This window comes from Paecilomyces variotii, assembly GCF_004022145.1.
Source record: "Paecilomyces variotii strain CBS 101075 chromosome Unknown C8Q69scaffold_24, whole genome shotgun sequence".
NCBI classification, from domain to species: domain Eukaryota; kingdom Fungi; phylum Ascomycota; class Eurotiomycetes; order Eurotiales; family Thermoascaceae; genus Paecilomyces; species Paecilomyces variotii.
This window is the reverse complement of record NW_021167163.1, coordinates 73,234-95,602: the sequence shown is the minus strand read 5'-3', so window position 1 is coordinate 95,602 and position 22,369 is coordinate 73,234. Positions and strand designations below refer to the sequence as shown.

General features: G+C 49.1%; 7 protein-coding genes and 1 non-coding gene across 8 annotated transcripts; 2 read left to right on the top strand and 6 right to left on the bottom strand.

Annotated features, from left to right (window-relative positions):
- Window positions 1–627: 627 nt before the first annotated feature.
- C8Q69DRAFT_410130 (hypothetical protein) lies at window positions 628–1,143 on the top strand (the record flags this gene model as incomplete). The annotated part of the gene is made up of 1 exon (XM_028628281.1): window positions 628–1,143. The coding sequence occupies one exon, from the start codon at window positions 628–630 to the stop codon at window positions 1,141–1,143; it is 516 nt and encodes a 171-aa protein (XP_028480900.1).
- Window positions 1,144–2,162: 1,019 nt separating this feature from the next.
- Window positions 2,163–3,684, bottom strand: C8Q69DRAFT_410136 (hypothetical protein; the record flags this gene model as incomplete). The annotated part of the gene is made up of 4 exons (XM_028628282.1): window positions 2,163–2,524; window positions 2,578–2,717; window positions 2,766–3,394; window positions 3,457–3,684. The coding sequence occupies 4 exons, from the start codon at window positions 3,682–3,684 to the stop codon at window positions 2,163–2,165; spliced, it is 1,359 nt and encodes a 452-aa protein (XP_028480899.1).
- Window positions 3,685–5,325: 1,641 nt separating this feature from the next.
- Window positions 5,326–7,619, bottom strand: C8Q69DRAFT_193895 (C6 transcription factor). Its single transcript, XM_028626007.1, has 2 exons — window positions 6,246–7,619; window positions 5,326–6,190 (listed from the first exon to the last, which is right to left on the bottom strand). The coding sequence occupies exons 1-2, from the start codon at window positions 7,486–7,488 to the stop codon at window positions 5,526–5,528; spliced, it is 1,908 nt and encodes a 635-aa protein (XP_028480898.1). The 5' UTR covers window positions 7,489–7,619; the 3' UTR covers window positions 5,326–5,525.
- A 1,061-nt stretch (window positions 7,620–8,680) lies between these two features.
- On the bottom strand, window positions 8,681–11,836 carry C8Q69DRAFT_193958 (OPT oligopeptide transporter protein-domain-containing protein). Its single transcript, XM_028626008.1, has 6 exons — window positions 11,547–11,836; window positions 11,321–11,483; window positions 9,922–11,249; window positions 9,652–9,866; window positions 9,331–9,600; window positions 8,681–9,243 (listed from the first exon to the last, which is right to left on the bottom strand). The coding sequence occupies exons 1-6, from the start codon at window positions 11,648–11,650 to the stop codon at window positions 9,044–9,046; spliced, it is 2,280 nt and encodes a 759-aa protein (XP_028480897.1). The 5' UTR covers window positions 11,651–11,836; the 3' UTR covers window positions 8,681–9,043.
- Window positions 11,837–12,066: 230 nt separating this feature from the next.
- Window positions 12,067–13,584, top strand: C8Q69DRAFT_193885 (FAD dependent oxidoreductase superfamily). The gene is made up of 3 exons (XM_028626006.1): window positions 12,067–12,597; window positions 12,648–13,045; window positions 13,096–13,584. Exons 1-3 carry the CDS (start codon window positions 12,217–12,219, stop codon window positions 13,385–13,387), a joined length of 1,071 nt encoding a protein of 356 aa, XP_028480896.1. The 5' UTR covers window positions 12,067–12,216; the 3' UTR covers window positions 13,388–13,584.
- Window positions 13,585–14,508: 924 nt separating this feature from the next.
- C8Q69DRAFT_410077 (putative alkaline serine protease AorO) lies at window positions 14,509–16,681 on the bottom strand (the record flags this gene model as incomplete). Its single annotated transcript, XM_028628277.1, has 5 exons — window positions 14,509–15,646; window positions 15,697–15,817; window positions 15,871–16,097; window positions 16,160–16,423; window positions 16,473–16,681. The coding sequence occupies 5 exons, from the start codon at window positions 16,679–16,681 to the stop codon at window positions 14,509–14,511; spliced, it is 1,959 nt and encodes a 652-aa protein (XP_028480895.1).
- A 1,947-nt stretch (window positions 16,682–18,628) lies between these two features.
- Window positions 18,629–19,548, bottom strand: C8Q69DRAFT_518086 (hypothetical protein; the record flags this gene model as incomplete). The annotated part of the gene is made up of 2 exons (XM_028633429.1): window positions 19,081–19,548; window positions 18,629–19,032 (listed from the first exon to the last, which is right to left on the bottom strand). Exons 1-2 carry the CDS (start codon window positions 19,208–19,210, stop codon window positions 18,629–18,631), a joined length of 534 nt encoding a protein of 177 aa, XP_028480894.1. The 5' UTR covers window positions 19,211–19,548.
- Window positions 19,549–19,944: 396 nt separating this feature from the next.
- C8Q69DRAFT_t146 lies at window positions 19,945–20,080 on the bottom strand. The gene has a single exon. It is a non-coding gene; the product is annotated as a tRNA-Arg (tRNA).
- Between the last annotated feature and the right edge of the window lie 2,289 nt (window positions 20,081–22,369).

Genomic DNA, 22,369 nt, shown 5'->3' with positions numbered 1-22,369 from the left:
ATGCAATTATAGGCTTGGAAGATGCACCGTCCGAGTGCTAAAGCATGTGTCTCCAAGTGCTTACTGCGTGGATTCTTTTCCACCCTGTTCCTGTCAGGCAACTCCTCGGCGTTACTGACCCCGCGCATTGCAAGTTCCTTCAGCGTCTCATGATGATAATAATGACCATGTCCGTCCGATACCGATACAGAGATAAAATCACGATCCACCGGCGTCGTGGGGCTCAAGCGCCGCAGTTTTCCATCTTTCCGCAACCGTCCTCGGTAGAAGGGAAAGAACAAAAAGGATGCCCAACCCGCGCACTACTGATGGAAGCGTTTCGAAGTCAATCTTTCTGTCCCATTTGACCCCCGCCGCATATCGGACCGTTTGCGAGACAATGCCATTGGCTGCGCTTGTCCGCAGTATACACCGGGACCAATGACCTCGGGTCGGAGTCACCATTGGGCTATCTGAAGGGAAGCATAAAATAACAATAAATAGATCTTGTCCGCCCACATCCCTCGCCTTGACAGGTACATCCTTTCAAACTAGCGCACATCCAGAAACTGCCTTTCAGCCCTCAATTCCCGTCCGTCTTTCTATTCCGCGGTTCGAACCACCTATCTCTATCCTACCAAGGGCATAATGGCTCCAATGGCAGACCCCCAGCCTGTCCAGGTGCAGCCACCACCTCCGACGCATCCCACTCTGATAAAGGTCATCAGAAGTAACAAGCCGTTCGGTTCCGGCGCCGTATCTCTCGTCGACCTTCCCGCTGGCGCACTCTTCGCCAAGATCACCGAAGCAACACCGGGAACCAAGGCCTATACATCCGTCCAGACCGGTCCGGATACCCATATCGAATTGAACTCCGACCTGGTTTTCTGTAACCACTCCTGTGCGCCGTCTCTCAATTTCGATATGGGAAAGATGGAGGTTAGAGTGGTTGACAACAAGCCGCTCAAGACCGGTGATGCCTTGACCTTTTTCTATCCGAGCACCGAGTGGGATATGGATCAACCGTTCAACTGCAACTGCGGGGCAGGGGAAGGCATCTGTCGCGGCTGGATTTCGGGGGCAAAGACAATGTCCAAGGAGGAATTGAGCGGATACTGGTTAAACGACCACATTGTCGAGTTGCTCAAGAAGCGAGACGGTTGAGCTGGTCTTGGAATTTCGGGGCTTGGATACGGTCGACACGAACAAAAGGTGGAATACTGTTGGGGTACGAAGGAAAATGGTTCGGAGATTTAGAGGTGCTGGTCACTATACTCCAGAAGAAAAAAAGAAGAAGAAATAGCATTATATGGCAGGCGACATCGGTCATAGAAAGAGCTTGTTTGCGATAGGCACGTCTCATACCCGATACTTCAACCGCATCGGTCAGCACGTTTTTTTAAACTCAGGTTGGATATACTTATCCATCAATATATCCCGTCAGGTTACGCACTTTGCTGCGTATTATACCCGTGATAAGCATTGAATTTGTTTTCACAGATGCGGTATATTGTATAACTACAGAAGATGAGATCAGAATCAATATGTAAATATACGTCTAGCCTGTCGATATCGCTTTCTCTTTTCCTTTTTCGCCAAGTATGCTAAAGGCCAAGTTGGGAGTTTTGCTCATGTTAAGACACAATACCCGTTCAGAAAGAGCCGCTCATACTACGCCAGTTCACTTCCCCAAGCCCTTAAGACTACTTCTCTGTCAGTCTATATCCAAGCACAGACGGTCATTGGAAGAGCCATTCTCTATATAATAATTTGTGGGTATGGTATGTAGCGCCAACCTCACATATTATGTTATTCGTAGGAAATTATTGGCTGATAACAGCAGCCCCACGGCCAGAGGCAGCGATTCCGGTTGCCGATTTGTCTGACAAGTTCGTGGATCCTTAGCTGCCAACGATATTCAATCCAGTAGGCGCTGATCGTGCATTGTGAGGGGAGGAAGACTGCATATTGATCGCATTATCGGGTTGTCTAGGCCAGCAGTTCCATATCAATCTAGAAGACCGAATCAGACATCTCGCAGTGTTAAAAAGTCTGTATGTTGTGATACGTGATATATATGATCACCTGCGCGTGATTGAAAGTCTCCATAAGCATAGTGAGCTCTGGCCCATGTGAACTACCACAAGTTACTCTATTCCTTGGTGCATCCCATACCTGATGTGTCAAGTATGATCATCGAACTCTATCCGTCTGATAATATAACCCCAGACCTTGGAGAATTCCAGGGACGAGCAGACTTGCCGCAGTTTATTATGTATTCCATCTATCTCCCACTCCTTCGGAATCAGGCAAAGCAGATAGTACCCGCTTTCGTTTTCCAAGAGTCCAACATTGGGGGCCTGATGGTGGCCAATGGTCATCAACGTAACCGAATTTGATAAGTTTCCCGACCTTCCCAGAAAGACCCAAGCCGGAGCATAGTGGTCCAGCTGCCGGCCCTTACGGATATGCCAAGTAGGATCATTCTGTGGGCAAATGGTTGCGAGAAAGGGAAAGACCGAACTGAGAGAGGGCATAGAGAAAGCTATGGGGTTATAAATGATGAGTCAGTGGGAAGGGGGAAGAGAAGAAACCTACCATCCGGTCGTGTCATAACTTTGAAAATGACCAACTCCAGCTCTTCATCCTGGAGGGGCTGAAAGAGTGCATCTTCGATGACTTCTGCGGCGACCCTGGTTGACTGAATCAGATGATCACGCAAATCCCGCTTTTGAGCTCTAAATTCAGGTTAGTTGCGCACTAAGCAGCTGGAATACTGGGCATACCGTTCATATACTTGTTCCGCAAGGAACAGTTGTTCTGTCTCTGATATATCTTTCAGTGGTCGAGGTCGCCGCAAGTTCACCAAATAAGGTGGTATAGGAGAGAACGTGTACGAGATAGAGAAGTCATAAAGGACCATATCGTAGAAGTCCCCGGGGAGCCTGAAATGATCATCTCGTATATCGCCATGGGTGATCGCAAGATCGTGTAGTGCATCTAGCCGATGAACCCGGTCCGTGAAGAGAGAACTGTAGTAATCAGATTCAAAAGCACTGAGGCTTGGTTTGATATCTCGGACCCGCTGATGGAATCGTGCAACACGCTCGTCGGAATCGCGATTATGTGCAGCCAGGATCCGCCGAGACGAAAGATCTGGCTTGATGGCCTCGAGAATAATGGCACGCCGGTTGGAATACCCAGACTTAAATGTCGAAGGGTCAATATCAGTGACTACACCATGAAACTGGGGAAAATAGATTTTTCGTGAGCTATCACAACGCTCTTCAATGCGACGGAATACTCGAGCTTCGTTGAGAAAGGGATCGAGTTCATCCCGGACCTGCTTTGGATCACGTGAGAAAGGAATTCGACGGAGCTGAGCTCGAGCTTGTGCTTCAGTATATTCCGGGAACTGAACTGGATATTAGCTTTCAATCGGAAACATTGAAAACTGGCCTCGGCAGAGTGACTGACCACTTTCGCAACATACATGCGTCGATAGCCCTGGTGGTATTTCACGAGGAGCCATAAAACTTGAATTCGATCTGGTGCAGGGTATCGACCCTTATCAACTGATTTCCACAGCACCCACTTTCTCTTATGGTGAAAAGTCCTGAAGCTTTTCTGATCTTCAGGAGAAACACTAATCCAATCGGGAGGGTTCCCGGAAAAGAACAGTTTGGTCCAATCTTCGCTATTCATTCTTGCCGGGAAAAGTAGCCAGGATGAAAACTCGGATATGATTATTGTCACATAGATGATCTAAGTTATTGCGGACGTTAAGAGCGGTAGATATCTCACGTGACGAAGGACAGGTAACAGCAGTAGATGGAGGCGCAGTGCGAGATTCGCGTCGTTGTCTCAGCCTTGCAGCCTGTTTGTGGTTGGTTTGTTTTTGGATTGTAGTTGGTGCCCATCGACCGTTGGGACATCAGTATCTTGCTTCTTAGATTGGACCAGGAAAGCTGCGAAGAATCCAGCGCCAAAATAAAAGGTCTGCGAAAGCGAGACACGCTTCACTATCAGTGTAGGAGAGGTAGATGACCCAACGATCTCATAGAATATCAAAATAGAAGAACAGGCAGACGGAATCTGTTCAGCATCCCCCAAAGCTGACTGAAAGGCACGAGAGATGGAAAATTACTCGATGGTGCAGCCGCCGTTTCTAAGAAAACAGAAGGAGTCGCAGTGCGAACTGGTGAGGCGAAGGGTGCGGCCGAGGTAAGTGTAGAAGGGAACGATCAGCATAATGAAGAAGTGAGGAGAGTTTATACACGGAGAATCGAGGCGGTGATTGAATTGCGATACGGCCTATCGGAGCGACCATACCTAATGAAGTACCACTAACCATAAAAGAAAGCCAACACTGTACAGGTAACAGATCCATTTCAGAAATAATGTGTAACATACGAACTACCAAACAGTGACTCGTGGAGAATGCGACATCGAGTGCATCTAACTCTTTATTCCAGAGGCACCCTAGTTGGAGTTGTATCTAGCCTGTATTGATGGATACAGAATCTAAAAAAGTGTACAGGATGAAAGGAATAGTGATATCAACGCAAGCTTCCCGCAATGACATTTTAGATATCTAGAATGACTTGGAAAGGACGGAACGTCGGCGGAAATCTTTATATTTGGGTATAGACAGACAGGCAATCCGAAGCAGCCGTCAAGGGAAACATCATAAATTCATCTGAACAATTGTCATAAATTCTTGCGCTTTTCTTTACTGCAAGTGCCACCTTTACTCAGGTGCAGATGTGTCAGCTATGTCTGCGGCAAGTTCGACACCGCGAATAGATCTTTGACCGTGGAATATGTCGCGGCAATTTCTCTGGAGCCCAGTGGTGGATTAACTGGCTTAGTGGGCATCAGACCCAAGCTAACGACTCCCTGGTCCAACCGCCCTTTGAAGGGCTATCGAAAAGCGTAGCATGAATCTGTATAGTATATCACCGGCCCGACTCATCATGTGAAGGCTGCGGTGTCCGATACACAGGCATGGTACGTTTGAGTCATCATTGAGCTGTGATAACCGTGAGGTGTTCAAGGATACTGAGCCCATAGAGCGTAGGTGCTCGGCAGTGCCCTGATGCGATTTCGCGGCACCATCAGACGCGTCCAACAGTCGCTTGGACATGGTTAAATCTCAAAGTTAACCCTCTGAACTACATGAATTGGGCCGATTTTGTGAACTGCGGTAGCAGCAACAAGTGACTCCTTCACAAGTTGCTACTCTGACATCTTCGCAGTGAATGTGGATAACCGTTGTTTGACTGTCCAAGACGACAAGATTAGTCTCAAAAGCACGGGACAGCAAGTGCTCTGCGGGCACACTGTGGCTAGCACATGCGCGTCTCTCCCGGTCGTTTAGGACATCATCAGAAGGAAAGGTAATGGCCGAGTCAAATAGTGCTGGGGATTGCCGTATAGGCAAGGGTTGCCCAGACCGAGAACCAGCGATAACCTACAGGACAAGAGGCCATAGAACCCCATTTTTGACGTATGTGATGTGAAAACACTCAGGCATCGTGACAAGCCTATAGGGTATAGAATGTTGCGACTTCGTCCTGAAACCAATCATAAGCGTAGAACAATTGCTCAACGACGCTAGGATCGATCTCTGGGACAGGTCCATTCATTAAGAGCACGTCATCAATGCCCGGAGGCGAATGCACCATTCTGCTGAGCACGGCAGAGCTCTGTTTCTGGAACGTCGTAGCGAGTCTGTCAACGCCGTTCCTTCTCTTTCCAAATTCCTCGAGCAGCACGACCACTGCATCGACTCCATAGCGAACCATGTCATCCTTTGGTTCCCAGAGAATGGGGCGTCCCTCATTGACGGCGCGAATATTCTGTTCAATGCACCATAGGATGGTTATTCCAGCTGAATAGATCTGGCATAGGGTCAACCAGATCCATTTGATCTTCCCCAGGGAGTAACTGTCCCAGTACGATCGGATGATCTGGATACTGGAGTCGCCGCAGCCCACAATACATGCGTCATCGGGAGCGGGATTGACAGGACTGGGACGGTACATAAGTAATAAGGTGGTATAGTAAAGATAATCAAAATAACTAGTCGAGTAGTGAATTGCGGAGAGGAGCAGTGGTGCGTTAGTACGCCAGGCATCCAACTCGGTCCTGAAGTCATTGATCATCTGAGCAAGCACCTCTCTAGATGGACGCGGTCGATTGCTGTAGACTAGACGATGTTAGGGACTGATGTAGAATGGAAATATCGTGAGGGAAATACTTACACGCACGATAGACCCGGGAGAAGATGCGCCGCAGCCTGACCACCTGAACAGGAATGCTCATGGCGCATGCGCCCGGTGCCTCGATCCAATTGTCGTCGTACTCGCGCGGAAGGTCCGTCGTAATGTCTTCGTCTGAAATGCTTACTGGGCGTCCCAGGGTTGCAGCCGTCAAACGATCAAGGTTGTAGAGACTCCAGAAAGCACGCTTCCCCATCTGGTCTTCCACCAGATCTACTGCCTGCCCCGGTTGCTTAGCCTTGTGTAAGCCCAGACTTGTCGCCAGGCGCATCGCTGTTCCAAGTACATGCCAGACGCTTGGCCCGGACGTTGAGAACATCGTATAGAGGGCGACGCTAAGGAGAGCCCTCAGCGCTGGGAGATCCTCATTCTGCAGTGCCAGTGGTAGGGTTTCCCGACTCGCGTTGTAGAACGACGACGACATACTTCCATCCGACGACCCGATCAGTACTGCCGTAGCCATGGTTATGTGGTAGGAGAATTGCGCGTCCGCAGGGACTGTCTCCCCGTTATAGATCCGCCGCAGGTTGGTCATGAACTCCCCGCGGTGAAGGAATGGATACTGATATCCGAGACTGTCGAAATACTCGCTCGCGACTGTCTGCGCCTCTTCGAAGGAAGAGAGCCGAAGGACTTTTGGCGATGCTGCTGCTGGCCGGGCCGTCGACGGCCGTCGGTTCTCAAGTTTATCACGAAAGATCTCTCCTATATTAGGCAGCTCCGGAGCAATCCCAGGAGACCCAGCGCTGGAGGAATCCGTCGCCCCTCCAGGGCTGGTCGCGGTTTGATTCCCAGCGATGAGGTCTGGGACATGATACCACCAGTCCAGCTCTCCTTCGCCGTCCACGGCACTGCCCGTTGGAGTATCAGAGACATCGGCCCCGGTCTTCTTGCGGATGATATGTTCCAGCCATTCCACCCGCTTCTGGAGTTTCTCAAGCTGATCTCGAGGCACAGAAGCATTGAAGATCTGCTGACCTTGAGAGAGGACAGTACAGCGCACACCGGCGCGCGTGCACGCGCTGCAATTGGGGTATCTGAAGTCGCATTTCTTCTTCCTCTTACGGCAGAACTCGCAGGCCGTAGAGACACGCTTGCTGCGCGTCTGCTGGGTGTCTGTCCGCGTGTGCTCGGACGTAACGCTGGCGGCGACAGCTGGGTCGAGACGGAACTTGCCCAACTGCTCGCGGAAATCCCGATCACTGCCCGTCGTGCTGGCGGCCATATTGGAGGATGTCGGCTCGAACCGCAACGGCCATCACCATGATCACCACGAGTCTACGGGATGGTGACAGTGTCGTTTGTTCGAGGCGGATCGGGGGAAGATGATGGGACGATAACCTGACCAAGATCCGCCGCCCAACGCTCGTGGGAGGAGCCAGAGGGGCCCCGGTTCAACCGAGTTTCTCTAAATGTCGAGCGCCGGTGGCAGTTCGTCCAACGACTGCGCGAGAAAAGCTTTTGCGCCGCTCCGTCGAGTGTGAAGCTTAGCAGACGGATTTCCCCTGTTGCCATCGCTCCAGTAGTGAAGGTCTGACGATCCGATAACGCCGAGCCTCAGTTATCAGTCTTTGAAGCCATGAGCAGGCGTCGCTGGCTGCACACCGTCTTGACCTTAGAGCGGTTATGGCGCCGACGATCCTACAGTCCATCACCAATGAGACACAAAATGGTGGATAGATCGACTGTGGAACTTAGAAGAGGGGCGAAAAGGGGGGAAACTTGAAAGACGGGGGATCACGGCTATGCGGCAAGCCTCCACTGGCGTTATTTTGCGCAACAGATCATCTGCTGGCCGTTGCACAGTAGTTATACAGCAGAAACACTCATGGTGGCGGAGATAGGTCAATTGCACAGGGACTATCCATCATAAGAACAACCATCGTGGTCTCTACAGCGCAATATCCTGCAATGGCAAGGTATCAGAAGAGAAAACACCCAAACATTCTTGATGGTCGGTTCATTGTGGAACCATGGTTGGCTTCAGAAATGGCCCCAATGCTCGTGCGCACCAAAATCAGCCACATCCATACAGAGTGGGCAAAAAAAGCCACCAGTGATGCAACACCGAGAAGGGTGTTCATCAATCACGTCTTCTTAACACTTAGTGTACGGAGTAGAACAGGCGCAAGAGCTCATCAAGAGATATGGAGGAAACATGACGGGAATATATGAAACTGGGCTATATATAACTATCTCTTGTCAGGTTTACGGTTAGTTCGCAGACTAAAGAAGGAAATTAATAACTAAACATGTGGGATACTTTGTAGTGTATATTTTGTACTGTACGAGAAAGATGCACCCGAAGGCTTAGGGATCTATTATTCATCATTTCTCTTTTGTGTCGTACAATAAATGTATTTCTGCAACCGGTGCTGGGTTCATGTCTATGACCTGTCAAGAATATTATTTCGCTAATCAGATAGACAAAGAACTCATAGCAACATCAATGTGATAGAGACTATATATATATAACTAGTGCATGCAAGCATGTACTCTAGAGCACTGGATCCTTGATTTACGCGGCAAGGCGTGTGTTCCTGTTGCTAATTTACACGCTAAATAGACTTCATGACAGCCTGTGGTGATCAATAGTCAATAATCATGATAATGATGAAACAGTAAATAGTTCATAATGAAGAACGAGTCTCTAAATGAGAGGGTATATTGTATTATTACTCTGTGTATTAAACAAATCAGTATCCGAAAACGCACCCATACAGAATTCGCTCAATCGCCGATATCCATCAACCATTGCGCAATAATGCATCTCAGCGGTGTCACTCCCAAGTTCCCTTCGCGGGCCCAAAATATCCCCTCGCAGGCAGGCTCTTCCAGGGTGTACCCTGACCGTCCGCCGTTTGCGAGTAGACGGTGTTCCCCCACCAGGTGAGTGTACCCCCGGGCAGGATGATACAAAAGAAGATGATAATGGTCGAGACCGCCACACCCGAGTCGAGGGCTGCGGACAACACGTAGTCTGGTTCAAAAGGAAAAAGGAGTCAGCCAATCTACAATGCCCACACAAGCTTGGCCCATGCTGCCAAGTAAACGGGACTAAACTTACTGTACTTGGTCCACCACGCCGGTTTGCGCCTCTTAAGAAGACCATTGAAGAGCACGTTCACCACCCACCAGGACGAGAAGTTCACACCCGTAGCAGGAGGCACCAGACCCATGGCGCCGAAAATGACTGGCCAAGACACGTAGTTGAAAAACTTCCATCTCCGCGACAGCAGCCACGTTGCCAGAACCGCAAGTGGTCCGACCAAGAAAAACCAGAGTAGTTTGCCGTATAATTGACCTGGCGAAAAGTTGCGACCGGGGCCCAATGCACCTTGGGGACAACGTTAGCATACGCAGGGAAAGGAATTCCTTTGGAGCTTACCCCAGATCAATGAGGACGAATAGGTGACTTCGCCATGTGGACACGAGTAACCGTTATTGTCCTTTGAGGCACATATCCCTTTGATGCGAGTGATCATAAAGACTGTCACACCTGTCTGCACAATCGCACCTACGAGGGTGGCGATACCTTGGGCGAGGAAGACGGCCCGGGGTGCGATATGGAGATAATGTGCCAGTTTCATGTCAGCAACGAATCTGTGAGACGACGTTAATCACTTGTGCTTTATCCTCAGACGCTCCCAATACTTACTCGAGTCCTTGCGACACTGCGACATAGCCATAGAACTTGAAAGCCATGTTCGCCACTGGCTTCCCGAGTAACGCGTAGCCACCGATAAACTCGGTAATAAGATTCAGTTGGTTGGTGCTGATGTTGGTTACGCCCTTGATGATCCCCACAGGGATGAAGTAGATGACTGGAAGAACGAAAGACACAAAGACAGCCCAGACAGGTAGTCCTGTATGCCACACTTCGTTGGTCACGATGCTCAAAACGAACATCAGAACAGTGATGGCCGCAAACCACCACCAGGGAACTTTTTTATAGGCCTCGATCAGGCGGGCGTGGATATCCTTCTTTTCCGTGCCTTTCCAGTTGCTCAGAATGCCCTTGCCGTGATATAGACCGATGTACACGAAGATTCCGGTAAGATTAGCAAAAGCCAGGCCATAAGTCAGAGCATACGCGGCCGGAAGGAACATAGGCGAATACTCCCGGTAAGCTTGTTGGTTAACTGTGCCGTCGGCGTTCATTATCCGACTCGTATTGTACGTACTCCCGGTGTTGTCAAAGGTCGCGGAATTCATGAGTGGTAGGTACGCCGAATACCACGTATTGGTGTAGTATAAGATCGGACAGATCAGCCAGAAGAAGAGCGCGAACCCTCCCATCACATTCATACCCGCCCAGAACGGAACCAGCAGCGGACTCTGGTTGGCATAGACGACCTGCGCCCAGTCAAATGTCAGGAGCGACATCCCCAGACCAGTCGTCTGGCCAAAAAGTTGATTGACCACAACATTATTGGGAACGATCCAGCAGATAAAGCTGAAGGTACTGAGTCCCTTGAATAGAAAACCGGGGACGAAATACCAGATCGAACCTCCGATGAAGACGTAGAGGAAGAAACGCAGACGAGAGATCTTCCAGCCGTCCGCGACAGCATTGGATCTGGAATGCAGAGTAGTCAACAGGGCCGCATTGGAGAGAACCTGCGGCCAGACCATCGTAGCGGGAAACACCAGCCAACGATAGGAAACACCAGCCAAACCGAATCCGAATAGCTGGGTGGTAATGACGAAAAGAATCTCGAAGCCACCCTGCGACGGCAAACCGTAGAACTTCACCATCGCTTCGATGACCTGGGTTGCTGCTGCAGAGCCGAAGGAGACGTTGGCCATGATTGTGACCAAGGCATGCTCCTTGATATTGAAGTTTCGGTTCGGGTTCAAAATTCCCAGTGGCATGAACTTGGCCCAGGCACAACCAACGGGGTAGGCGAGCAGCTGGGCCACCAGGGCACTGATCGTAACACTGGGCTGGCGAAGATTGAAAAACTGGTTCAGACCGCTGCCGATCTGGGATTTGGTAAAATCAACATTGTGGCCATCTCGCGGGACGTTTGCTTCGGTATGCGTCGATAACTTACGATCGTGAAGATGATTCCGATGAACCACATCCGCACCGTGTTGACGGGCAGAGTTGGATCGTCGGCGGCGGGGACGACCGCGCGAACCTCTGGAAAGGGAGAGTCATCGGCCTCGAATGGGAGAATCTCTTTTGCCTCGCCATCATCGATGAAACCAAGCTCGCTGCTGGCACTTGTGCGCTATCAGCATCCTCATTCACCACTTGAACTGCTCAGGGTGGCAGACCTGTTGTCATTGGGAAGGATCTTGGGCTCAGCGACTTTACCATCGGTCTCGACCTCGGCCATGATTGTGCCAGGCGGGCGCGAGGCCATCTTCTCCGTCTCCATCCTGTGCTCGATTGGGGATACCAGTGGGGATGAGAGGGACTTAAAGGGGACGGGCAGGAGAATGAGAACGGGTGGGCGGACGGGAAGACCCAGATCTTCGTTTCTCGAGGCCACGGGAAACCAATCTAATGTTTCTGATGCTTCCACGGGCCTTCCAGTGGGTCAAAAGGCTTCGATTTCGTGGGGTATGGCCGATTCGTCCAGACTTCATCGCCTCGTGCGCGGGCTGTGCCGCCAGAGAATTTCCGTTGTCGGGATTTTCTGATACGGTACTACGCGTTATCGAGAAGCCGATAGGAATATTTCTCTGGACTTGCACATCTTGACGGGCGGGTCGACCCGACGGAGCTCTACACTTCCAGCAAAAGAGTAACAACTCCGTGGTATAATGGGTCTTCAGCCGGAGACGGGAGGATGAATATAAAGGAGTTGGGAGTTGAGTCTTCGCAGCAATGTCCGCCACCCGTTCTGTCTGTCTTCTTGAGCGCTCTGAGCGAAATTTTTTATATCCTCTTTCTACTTCTTTACAGCTCTGCTCGTTCGATATAGCATCCTGAAATACTACCATGACGGGCAACTCAGCTACTCCAAACGGCATCAACAGTCTACCCTACCCGAGACGACCGATCGTCATCCTAGGTGCCGGCATCATCGGCTGCGCAGCCGCACGCCAGCTTCTTCAGAATGGATTCCAAGTCGTGCTTGTAGGAGAATATCTTCCAGGAGATCAGAATATCTTCTACGCTTCAGCATGGGCAGGAGCTGCATGGCATGCCGCGGGCGGCCTGTCAGAGGAACACCGATACCTCCAGGTGGTGACACATCGACACCTATTGAAGATGGCACAAGAACCGGAATCCGGTGTCTGCATGGTCAATGCTAGAGAATATCTGGAGGAGGCACCTGCAAAGAATTCAGCTATCTGGGGAAGGACAGTCGTATCAAACGTAAGTTGTCTAATTCTGTATATGCCATGACCGTTCTAACGCATGTATAGTTCCAAGAGCTCGCCCCGGGCGAATTCCCACCCAACTTCAACTGTGCATGGTCCTACGACTGTCTGGTGACAGATCCCACTAAACATATGCCCTATCTTAGGAAGCAGGTTGAATCTCTTGGTGGCAAATTTATCCGACAAAAGGTCTCCTCTCTCGAGGAGTTGTACTCAATGTTTCCAGATTCCCGGATTTTCATCAATGCCAGTGGCTGGGGCAGCAAGCTCTTGAATGATGTTAGAGATGACAAATGTTATCCTGATCGTGGCCAGAACGTCTTTTTGAAGACCTCCAACTGCAGAACGATGTATTTCCGCAACGGAAAGGAATACACGTATGTCATTCCTCGGCCTCTTTCAGAAGGAGTAGTCCTGGGGGGTATCAAACAGCCCAACGTTACGTGAGTTAGCAGTGTCCCGTCTTCAAATCATCACTACTAACTGGGAACAGTTCGCCAGAGGTCGACCTGGAAATCGCGCGCGATGAGATTGCAAGAGCCCATCGCCTTGCACCGGAAATTGTTCCCGCCAATCCGCCGGAATCCGACCTGAGTTATATTGTGGGAATTCGTCCTTCACGCCAGGGCGGCTTTCGCCTAGATTCTGAACGTGTCGGGGAGCGGACACTCCTTTCTGCGTACGGATTCGGTGGTGGCGGATATGCCTTTTCGTACGGAATCGCAGATGCTCTGCTGAAGATGGTGGAAAAGGCAGAGTTTGAGAATGTGGTGGCTTCTAGTTGATTACCAGCTTGTACATCGCGGGGAGTTCCTGGAGATCTGTCTCCAGAAAATCACATATTGTCACAATATTAACATTCTCATTTGCCACGTTAAAATTCTATTTGTAAATATCGACAGGTGACTATACTCCTCGATTAGCCTTGCGTATGGCTCTTCTGAGGTGTGCGATTAGGCGTGCGTAAGCGTACAACCTCGCTATTAGTTAGTCCTAGCGCCCATGGCGTATGCGTTGGATCTCATCTAGTGTGGCCATTAAGGCCATCATTCTTTACCAGGGTTGGTCAGGGTCAATGCTATCGGGCAGCTCCATCTCGAAATTTGAAGCGACGTTCCGCAGACCCCTGTCAAATACGATAACCTCCCCACTTGCAAGTCAAAGTAGTTGAAATACTCTGAGAGGTCTCTTTCTACCGAAATAATCTAGCAATGAAGGTAACAGAAGCTCCTTTATATCGGGACCTCTACCAACTTTCCACTGAGTAGCCGTCTCAAATTCTGGAGTATGACGAACGAGCGCGCTACAACGGTTCAGCACAGGTTGTTATCTGAAACCCGAAAGGCTAGACATTAATAATTCATCTAGTACTGACATGCCACGGCAGATCTCTGCTACTTTCGCTCCAGTTACGAACTACAGATGTGTCGCCGTAATAATCGCCGACGAGCTAGCACATATAGGCCCTTCGGCCTATCATCTTAATATGGCTAGAACTGACATGAACGAGTGGGTCTCCTGGCTTTCAAACGTACTGCATCGACATAAAGTTGCCCTATACAGATTTCATTTACGAGCTGTTTTTGGCGATCTCTGGCCATCTTTAAACAGACTCCGAAGCGGGGTTTCCCGCATACTCAATTGGGAGGATGTCCACGACCAAATGCTATGCCGCTCGAACAATCTACGAGCCTTCTGTTGAGGATAGTCTGAATGAGTATACTGGCAATGAGATGTGTGCTAAACCAAGAATATCAAGCGTATCAGTTTGTCTCTTGAAGCGTGACTGATCTGTCATTAACTATGTACCCGTACAGACTGAACATATAAACATTGTGCGGCCTCATGTGCATTTTAGACACTCATAGCACTGATCCAGCAGGCGCAACACTCGAATCGAAACAAATTACTGCTTTAGGAAGAGGTCAAGTAGCGCTGGGTAGTTTGGAGTTCCCAACCCAGTAACAGGATCCCATCCCTCAGCAGCATAGAAACCAGGAGTACCACAGCCAGAGTTGTTTCCGACCGTAATGTCATTGAACACTTCTGGATGAGCGTAGAGAATAGGGTTGACAAAACCCACGGTTGACTTGTTCTTCGCGATTAGTTCCTCGTTGATACGGGTAAGAATTGCTCCAAACACAGGTGACGCAGCCGATGTACCACCGATCAAGGTGGGCGCTCCGGCGTTATAGATGGCGACATTGTCACCTATGGCCGCAACATCGGGGTAGGCACGGCCGATGCGGTTGTAGATGCCGCCATTTGCAGCGAAACTGCTGTTGTCAACACTCTCGTAGTATTTGTAAGGAGGGTTCTTCTCCTTGAAGTAGGCGGCAACGGCACTTGTTTGGTAGTCCGGAGCCTTGTAGATGTTGCTGAAACCGCCGCCTGAGGGGAAACGAGTTACAGCTACTTCTTCGTCCTTTTCGGCACTACCGCCCAAGGGAAGATAAGTCGCACCAACTGCAGTGACGTAGGGGCAAGTAGCTGGGAAGTCGGGCGCAAAGACTGTTCCATCTTCACCTAGACAGTTACTGGGGGTCGGGTCTCCACCTCGGCCAGCGACGCCAGAATCACCAGAAGCCACGACGACCGAGACTCCTTGTAGGCCAAGTTTCATGAACTCATTGCACTGCCGCCGCTGGTAGGAAATAGGTAGATCGGCTTCGGCACCTCCGTAAGAGATAGAGATGACATTGGTCGGCTTGTAAACGCCGCATTGCAACTGGCCCTTGTATCCGCCAGGCGCGGGGTCTGGGTAGGGAGGATCGAGATCCGAGTTTCCGGTCTCTCCATAGGCACTGTAGGTACAGTACGAGCCATCAATCGCATCGAGGAAGTTATTGAGGAAGCCAGTGAACGTATAATTGCTCTCGTAGACTGGATCATCCGTCTGGAAAAGGATCGAATTCTGCGGCCAAATGATAGGATAAGAGATCTGGAAATCCAGATCAGACTCAGGGCCTGCACTCGTCACAGATTCCGGAGCTTGGGCACCGTCGATAGCATTTAACGTCGGGTGCGTTCCGTACGGGATTTTGCTGATGTCTTGTCAGCGATATAATCAGCGAGCAGAATATCTCCAACGTACGGGTATAGAGTCGTGAAAAACAGATTCAAGTCTGTCTGGCTGTAGACATCCCCTAAATCTTCAAAAATTCCAAGCTCGTTTCCGGGGGTTGCCTTGTCTCCGACTGTGATGTTATACATGGCTGCTTGCTGTCAGCATCCATTTCAACTGAAGATTTATCCACGGGAGCTTTACCCTGAATGCATTCGGGAGTGATGGCAAGGTCGCATGTTTCCAGAAGTGCCTCTTTCAGAATCCCAAGAGCAATATCCAGAGGTTTCGTTAGAGGCGGCAGGCCGGGGTTCCGCAAGTTCTTGGTACGCTTAGCGAGAGAAGATGAAGTTCCACCCTTAACACCAAGGTGCTTGACGCCTGGGGTTACGTAGTCAACGTGCTCTTGCACGTGCTCCGGAATATAATATCTGAAAACATGTATCAGTAAAGCTTGAACACTGGTCACTGCCAATAGCGGAAGGTTACTAACTCGTGGCATGCGACGTGAGACTTCCCAGTCACGGAATCTGTGTGTACGTAGTATTCAGTACGCAGCAGTCTTTCAACCTCCTCGGCATCAGCGTCAAATTGCAGCCATTGCTTATTGGCTGACAAGGTGATCCTATCGCCGTGTACTCCAGCTGATTCGAGCCAATCACGGACACTCTGGACGCTCTCTTCTGAGGGAGCAAATAAGTCGTGAATCTCTTCTATAGTGTAATGCTGACCATACTTTGGTGAAGTATGATCGGACCTAGAACTGTCAACCACCGCTAAGAACGAGCATGGGGGTCCAAACATACACTTCCATCAGAAGGTCATGACCTCGATCCAGGTTAGACTGGGTCAAGCCAATTCTCATAGGCAGCGAGGTCTTCCTATAGATACGCTCGCCTTCACTCCATGAGGTAGGTAACACATCCCGTCTTTCATGAAGGACATAATTGTGAGGAGCAGGGATTGCGGCAGCTGCTGCTGCCAGGGCTCCAAGGAGCAAGACAGAGGCTCTCATGGCGTAAATGGCTGATTGGGTGACAGGGAGCAGGAAGACAGCGCTCACCAGTCTCTAGAAGAGGGGATCCAGAGGACCATATATCTATGGAGCACTCGTTCTTCAAGCAACCGGGAACGCTGGGTTCGACCCATCTTGCGGCATTTAGCTCGATCTTTAGGTCAACATCGACGACTCCAAAACTAAGCTCCCCCGACTTTCAGAACGCCGATAAGCGTCTAGGCAGTGGGGTTGAAACTTGTTCGCTCGTTCCATTTTTGGCAGGTGATAAGCATCCTCCAAGCTCCAAGTCTTAGTGAGGCTTATCTAAAGCGACGGCTCTCCTCGTGGTCATCCTTGCACAGAAACCAGCCGAGTCGAGTTCAACAGACTTTCCTACAACCCAGCGCCTCCTGTAAGCTATCCAGGTCGGTCACGAAGCTCAGGCCTCAGTTGCCTCGGCGGGAAACTGTCTTCTCTGCAAATTTCCAGTTTTTGTGCACGCTCTGGCGTTACCCACAGAACCACGGTCAAACCCACATCGATCTCCAGGGGAGGACGTTCTCCACTAATTGAAGCTGTGTCCCCGCCAACGAGACGATACTTAGTACTTACACGGATACAGCACTACCGAGTACGGAGTGATGTTCAACTTCCTGCAGAAGAGTAGGCCCGGGGTACGGAGTAGAGATTGGGATCTTCCTAGCAACAGCGGGATCTTAGGACGGGAAGACAAACCTTGAACCTTCCAATCCCATCTATGAGATAAGATAAACTTACTCCGGAGTCCGCAGAGTCCGTAGGTACTACTTGGTGCTGGGCCGGTGGCTGAAGATCTCGTGGCTGTGAAGCCTTCCAAAACAGGCAGCGATGAGCGCGGCACTTAATCGTGGACTTTTACCATAACACGACGGACTTCGAACAGATTATCGCCGGCGAAATAACTATATGGCCAACTACTCCGTAGTTAGTTGATATTCTCTGAAGGTTCAAAGGAAGTAATACTCCTTAATACTCCGTACTCCGCAATAATATTTGCGGCCGACTCCCAATCCCGCGGCAGCTCTCGGGACTCAAATGGGAACTGGTCAGGCGCTAAAAATCAACGGCGTCTACGGAGCTGGTCAATCAAGTGCGAAAACAGAATCGAAGGTTGAGGGGCCCTGCAGATCAGAGAGTTGCATCGTGGGATAGGAGGTTTAAGAGAGCAACCAATGGTCGTGAGTAGAGGTTGACTAGAGCCTTGACATCAGGAATTCTCAGGGAGCAGAATAAGATAGGAACTCTTTGTAACCGACTCTGCAATCATTCTATACCTAAGTACAGTACTTTCCGAAAGACTAGAGACACGCGTTTGTATCCCGTTACCTGCTCGCAATCAGTTTCTTTGAACATATGGCCCCTTTAAAATTCCTTTGGAAAGATTATGTTATTTTTGAATGATTAACGTTATGACAGTTGAGTTCCTTGACGCAAACCTGTCAGAATTGATCACCTAGCGTCAATTGCCTCCTATCATGTCGACCTCTCTGCGAATAACGCATGGCGAATCCTATAAGAAAGTATCAACGCAGTACGCTCCCAGTTGGCAAGGGCATGAGGCCTAACCGTATTCCAGACGTCCATGTCTGGCTTGACACAGCGCAGCTGTACCGATCCAATCTTTAAGCCATCGAGCATTTGAATGCGGTTTTAGAACCCAGGCACGTGTCGGTTTTCATTCTCAGGGAATAATAGGCCGTGTATCGCCACTAGATGCATCGATTATTACGGACCAGAGCACTCCATACTGTATTTGCGGGGGTTCAGGTTGTTCCCGGGGCTCTACGGAGTACTCCGTGTGGTATGCTTAGACCGTTTCGTATTAGTACTGGAAACGCGCTCAGGCTGCTGTCGTATCCCTGCATAGTTTGAGCCGTCAAGGATTGTGCTCTTTCGTAGCTGATATTGGTGCATAGTGGTAACTGTTCATTCATCATCTTCCTGATCGAGGTTCTGTGCTGTCCATATTGAAGTCGCAAGATATTGCAGCTCGCCATCTCCCAGTCCAATGTTTTTTTTTTCTTGTGGTGTGCCTGGCGGATGGAGGAACAGCTTTTCGAAGTCAATGACAAGGGGGCCATCGTCGACTTTTATTGTATCGTTAGAGCCTTTGTAAACAGTCACTTGTTGTATTCTGTGTGGACGGCTGTTGGCAGACTGCCAGTTCTGTAGGATAATTTCGCGCATGTTTCGATTGATTTGGAGCGTTACTACCACTTCAACACTGCGGGAGGACTGGCCAAGCCAGTATCGAATGTCTGACATGAGCTTGGATGGTGGCTCAGTCAATGCCACTTCCAGCACCACCGTGGGCCAGTATCGAGGGTAATCTGGTGGTGGTCTTTTAGGTACGAACTGCAGCTCAGGTCATTTGCCACCTTTGTCGTTGTAGCGAGTTGCGCTTCCCCATTTATAGAGCTTATCGTAAAGGCCCATTGGCCGGAGGACTTCGAGAAAGATTTCTGCAAATTCGGACGCTGCAGCTTCATGAGCCAATGAGGTAGGCATCTTGATCAGTAAGAAGTGTTTAGCTTTGTCGTATGAATTCCAGCTGCGGAGGATGATGTTGTCGGAAGAGTTAAGGAAGTCACGGGTGAATGTCTCCTTGTCCACATCAGTAAATAACACCCATTCGCTATCTTATATATTCTCCTCTAGCTTGCGCCACTCCATTTCCCTAATATTCCAGAATTGTCGTATTCCCTGGTATGGATATATTTTGGTCGCACATTCCAGATCTAGGAAGCCAGTGCTATGATGGTTGACGTTAGACTCGGGATGTGTATCGGACGACATTTTGGCTGTAAGCTGGACTAGACGAATTTTCTTTTGGCTGTGTGAGCGAAATTATTCTTAGATGAGTTATGGTCCTGTTCTATTAATCGAAAGCTGTAGCGCTTTGACATTGGGAGTTTGCCGCCTGACATCAGGGTGATGACGACGGGTGAACCGACTTTAGTAGTGAATTCGAGTTTCTCTTTATTGTCTTTCTTTCCCTTTTTCTCTAGGTTAATATCGTATAGCCTTCGGCTACTCAGACGGTCCAATAATCGAAGTCATTCGGTTTGGCTTATAGCACGTGGCGGGATACACTGTCAACCTGTGAGCTTTGGTTGGTCTCTGAAGTTGTGTGAACTCCGCCACATGGCTCAATAAAAATAATAATAATTTGGACGCAGAATCACGGCTAGTTTCTGTCCCTGCTAGGTATGGACTACCGGCAAAAAAAGAAAAAAAGATGTCGACAGAACTGGGATTCGAACCCAGGCGGGCGAACCCACAGGCTTACTATTGGGGTTGTTAGTTGGAAATCGAGTTATGGTGTGTTATCAAGGCTACTTACGCAGGCCTGCACCTTAACCACTCGGTCATCCTGTCAAGATGATGCACGGAGATTCAATGCATTGTTTCAAAGGCCCTGACAACTTGCGTAGCAGAACCCTCGCCATGAAACTATACACATTCGCAAATCTCCAGTAATATTGCTTTCTAGATATGTGATCCGAAGCCAAATTTTATAGGTATCATAAAGATGTCTTAAAGACGAGAGGTGAATTAATCGTCGTGAGATTAAATCCTGAAAATGCTTATACGGCAGAGCTACTCTTTTCCTATACGTACTCTATGATCATTCTGGCTGAGATCCATACATGCGATACCATCTGTCTGCTGTTTCTATTAGGCGCGAACTGATAGCACGACATTCAATTTTCCCTCCGGCGTCCTCTGGCACCTCTTGGATGTCGAGCTTTCCAGACTTCGCCTGCATGCATAGGGACCTGTTATACCCTCCGTCTGCATTTAACTATTCCTATATTATAATTTGTCGGCGCACACAAGAGTGTGCAGGTAATCTGTCATATCATCCATTTGCAGCAGGTTCTTTGGTATAGAACCTACTTGATAACTAGGATCTAGATTCTTTATATGCTATAGGAGATAAATGCAGAATTAGTCTCCTCCCTGTATCTAAAACGAAGCAAGTCAAGCAACCTAGCTGCCTAGCTAGGAGACTCAAGTCAGGTCGTTGCTTCCCTGTCCTTTAGGACTCGATCTAATTTTCTAGATCCTTCGCATCTACACTCTCTATGTAATCACGAGGTAAATAGGGACCAACGTCCCCCAGGCCTACCCGAATAAAACAAGCAAGCAACTAATCGTTATTTGTTAGAAGCTCAAAATATATCATTGCTCCCTTGCCATTGGGATTTTTTTAATTTTAGGGAAACCTTGGCATCTACTCTGGGGCTGCATGAAGTTTAATTATTGTTAAACCCATATCGTTGTTCACGGCGGACACTTTAATGTGCTGCCTCACCCAATAACTAGGAGATAGTTCGTTTCATTTATCAATGTGTAACTATGCTAGGGATTGGGAGAATCCCAGACTGTGCCCTTTGAGAGCTATTTGGGGTTGATTTTCTAGATTCCTTATCCCTGGAAAAGTCAGAAGTGAAGCCAGCTAGTCTGTTTTCCTGGAGCGTAAGTAGTATATGTCCTCCTTCTCTTCTGAAAGGCTTTCAAGTATTGCGGTAGCTAATATAGATACCCTGTCTCCGAGGGCTGACGTCCAACTTCAATGATTCTTGGGAGTCCAGATATGTATATATAATTTACGGCATTTCTAAAAAGTGGAGACATTTATATTAACTAGCTCTATGTCGCTGTAATGTTTACGTAGTCTCTGTAGAGTATTCCATAAGAACTGTAAACACAACCTCTTTAATTATAGATAGTATGAGTTCTATAGTCACAATATAGCAGGACGTATCTATTGAGAACAAGCGTTCCTAGAAATATCCTGATTCAGTATCTCACAACATATTGTCACCACGTGGTACCCACTAAATTGTGGAACTACTGTTAGACCCCTATAGAGAGAAAGGCTATCAGCACTTATGAATTACTGTTCAGGCGACTAGTCCAATCGACGTTTATAGCTGACACCATAAGGATCTAGTACTTCTAGTCAGAAGTATAAGGTCGGGTCTTCCCTGGATTCTACATAGGAGAAAGCGACTAACTGCCCTTTCTGGGTAGTTCGGCATGATCTCTCAGAGACTCCCTAACTAGCAATGGAGCTCCTGCAGGAGATGTTCGCCCTCGTCTTTGCCTCAGAAAGCTGCGTTCAGAGATAAATAGCCCGATCCTGTGAATAAATCCAAACAGCGGGCAGCTTCAGCCTGTCGAGATGACTTTTTGCTTCCATGACTCGCTGTTGTAACACGATATCTAGCTTATTCATAAAGTCTTGCTGCATCCAATCCTCGATACATCTCGCATTTGGCTGGCTCTTGGCTGAACGAAAATAAAGGGAAGCATATCTTCAATTCCCAAGAGGTTCAAGTATTGTGAACTCTGCTTCCAAATATTATTCGCAACCGACGTTAGGTCTCTTTCCCGTAGCCAGCCGTTCTCTCAATCAGCCGATGAAGCCCAGGTCACAGACGAAGACCTTTAAGAGGCGTTGCGAAGTCCAAGATGATCACAGCCATTGAGTGCGAATACCTGCAGTGAAAATAAGTCTAGGTCGCGGGACGTGTCGATACTTCTGGAAGCTACAAGGCTCTGTTTCTACAAGGCTCTGTGCCACGTTTTACTGCAGAATCAGGTAGTATGCTCCGAGCATAAGGGGAGCGTAAATACGCGGGGTTGAGTCGGTTTATC

What these genes read in the sequence shown, in the direction of transcription:
- C8Q69DRAFT_193895 (XM_028626007.1), bottom strand. Translation starts at nt 7,488, where the DNA reads ATGGCCGCCAGCACGACGGGCAGTGATCGGGATTTCCGCGAGCAGTTG. An exon ending in CTCCCGGGTCTATCGTGCGT is followed by an intron (nt 6,191 to 6,245) that starts GTAAGTATTTCC and finishes AACATCGTCTAG; the next exon opens with TCTACAGCAATCGACCGCGT.
- C8Q69DRAFT_193958 (XM_028626008.1), bottom strand. Translation starts at nt 11,650, where the DNA reads ATGGAGACGGAGAAGATGGCCTCGCGCCCGCCTGGCACAATCATGGCC. An exon ending in TCGGAATCATCTTCACGATC is followed by an intron (nt 11,250 to 11,320) that starts GTAAGTTATCGA and finishes ACCAAATCCCAG; the next exon opens with ATCGGCAGCGGTCTGAACCA. An exon ending in GCAGTGTCGCAAGGACTCGA is followed by an intron (nt 9,867 to 9,921) that starts GTAAGTATTGGG and finishes GTCGTCTCACAG; the next exon opens with ATTCGTTGCTGACATGAAAC.
- C8Q69DRAFT_193885 (XM_028626006.1), top strand. Translation starts at nt 12,217, where the DNA reads ATGACGGGCAACTCAGCTACTCCAAACGGCATCAACAGTCTACCCTAC. An exon ending in GAAGGACAGTCGTATCAAAC is followed by an intron (nt 12,598 to 12,647) that starts GTAAGTTGTCTA and finishes ACGCATGTATAG; the next exon opens with TTCCAAGAGCTCGCCCCGGG. An exon ending in ATCAAACAGCCCAACGTTAC is followed by an intron (nt 13,046 to 13,095) that starts GTGAGTTAGCAG and finishes AACTGGGAACAG; the next exon opens with TTCGCCAGAGGTCGACCTGG.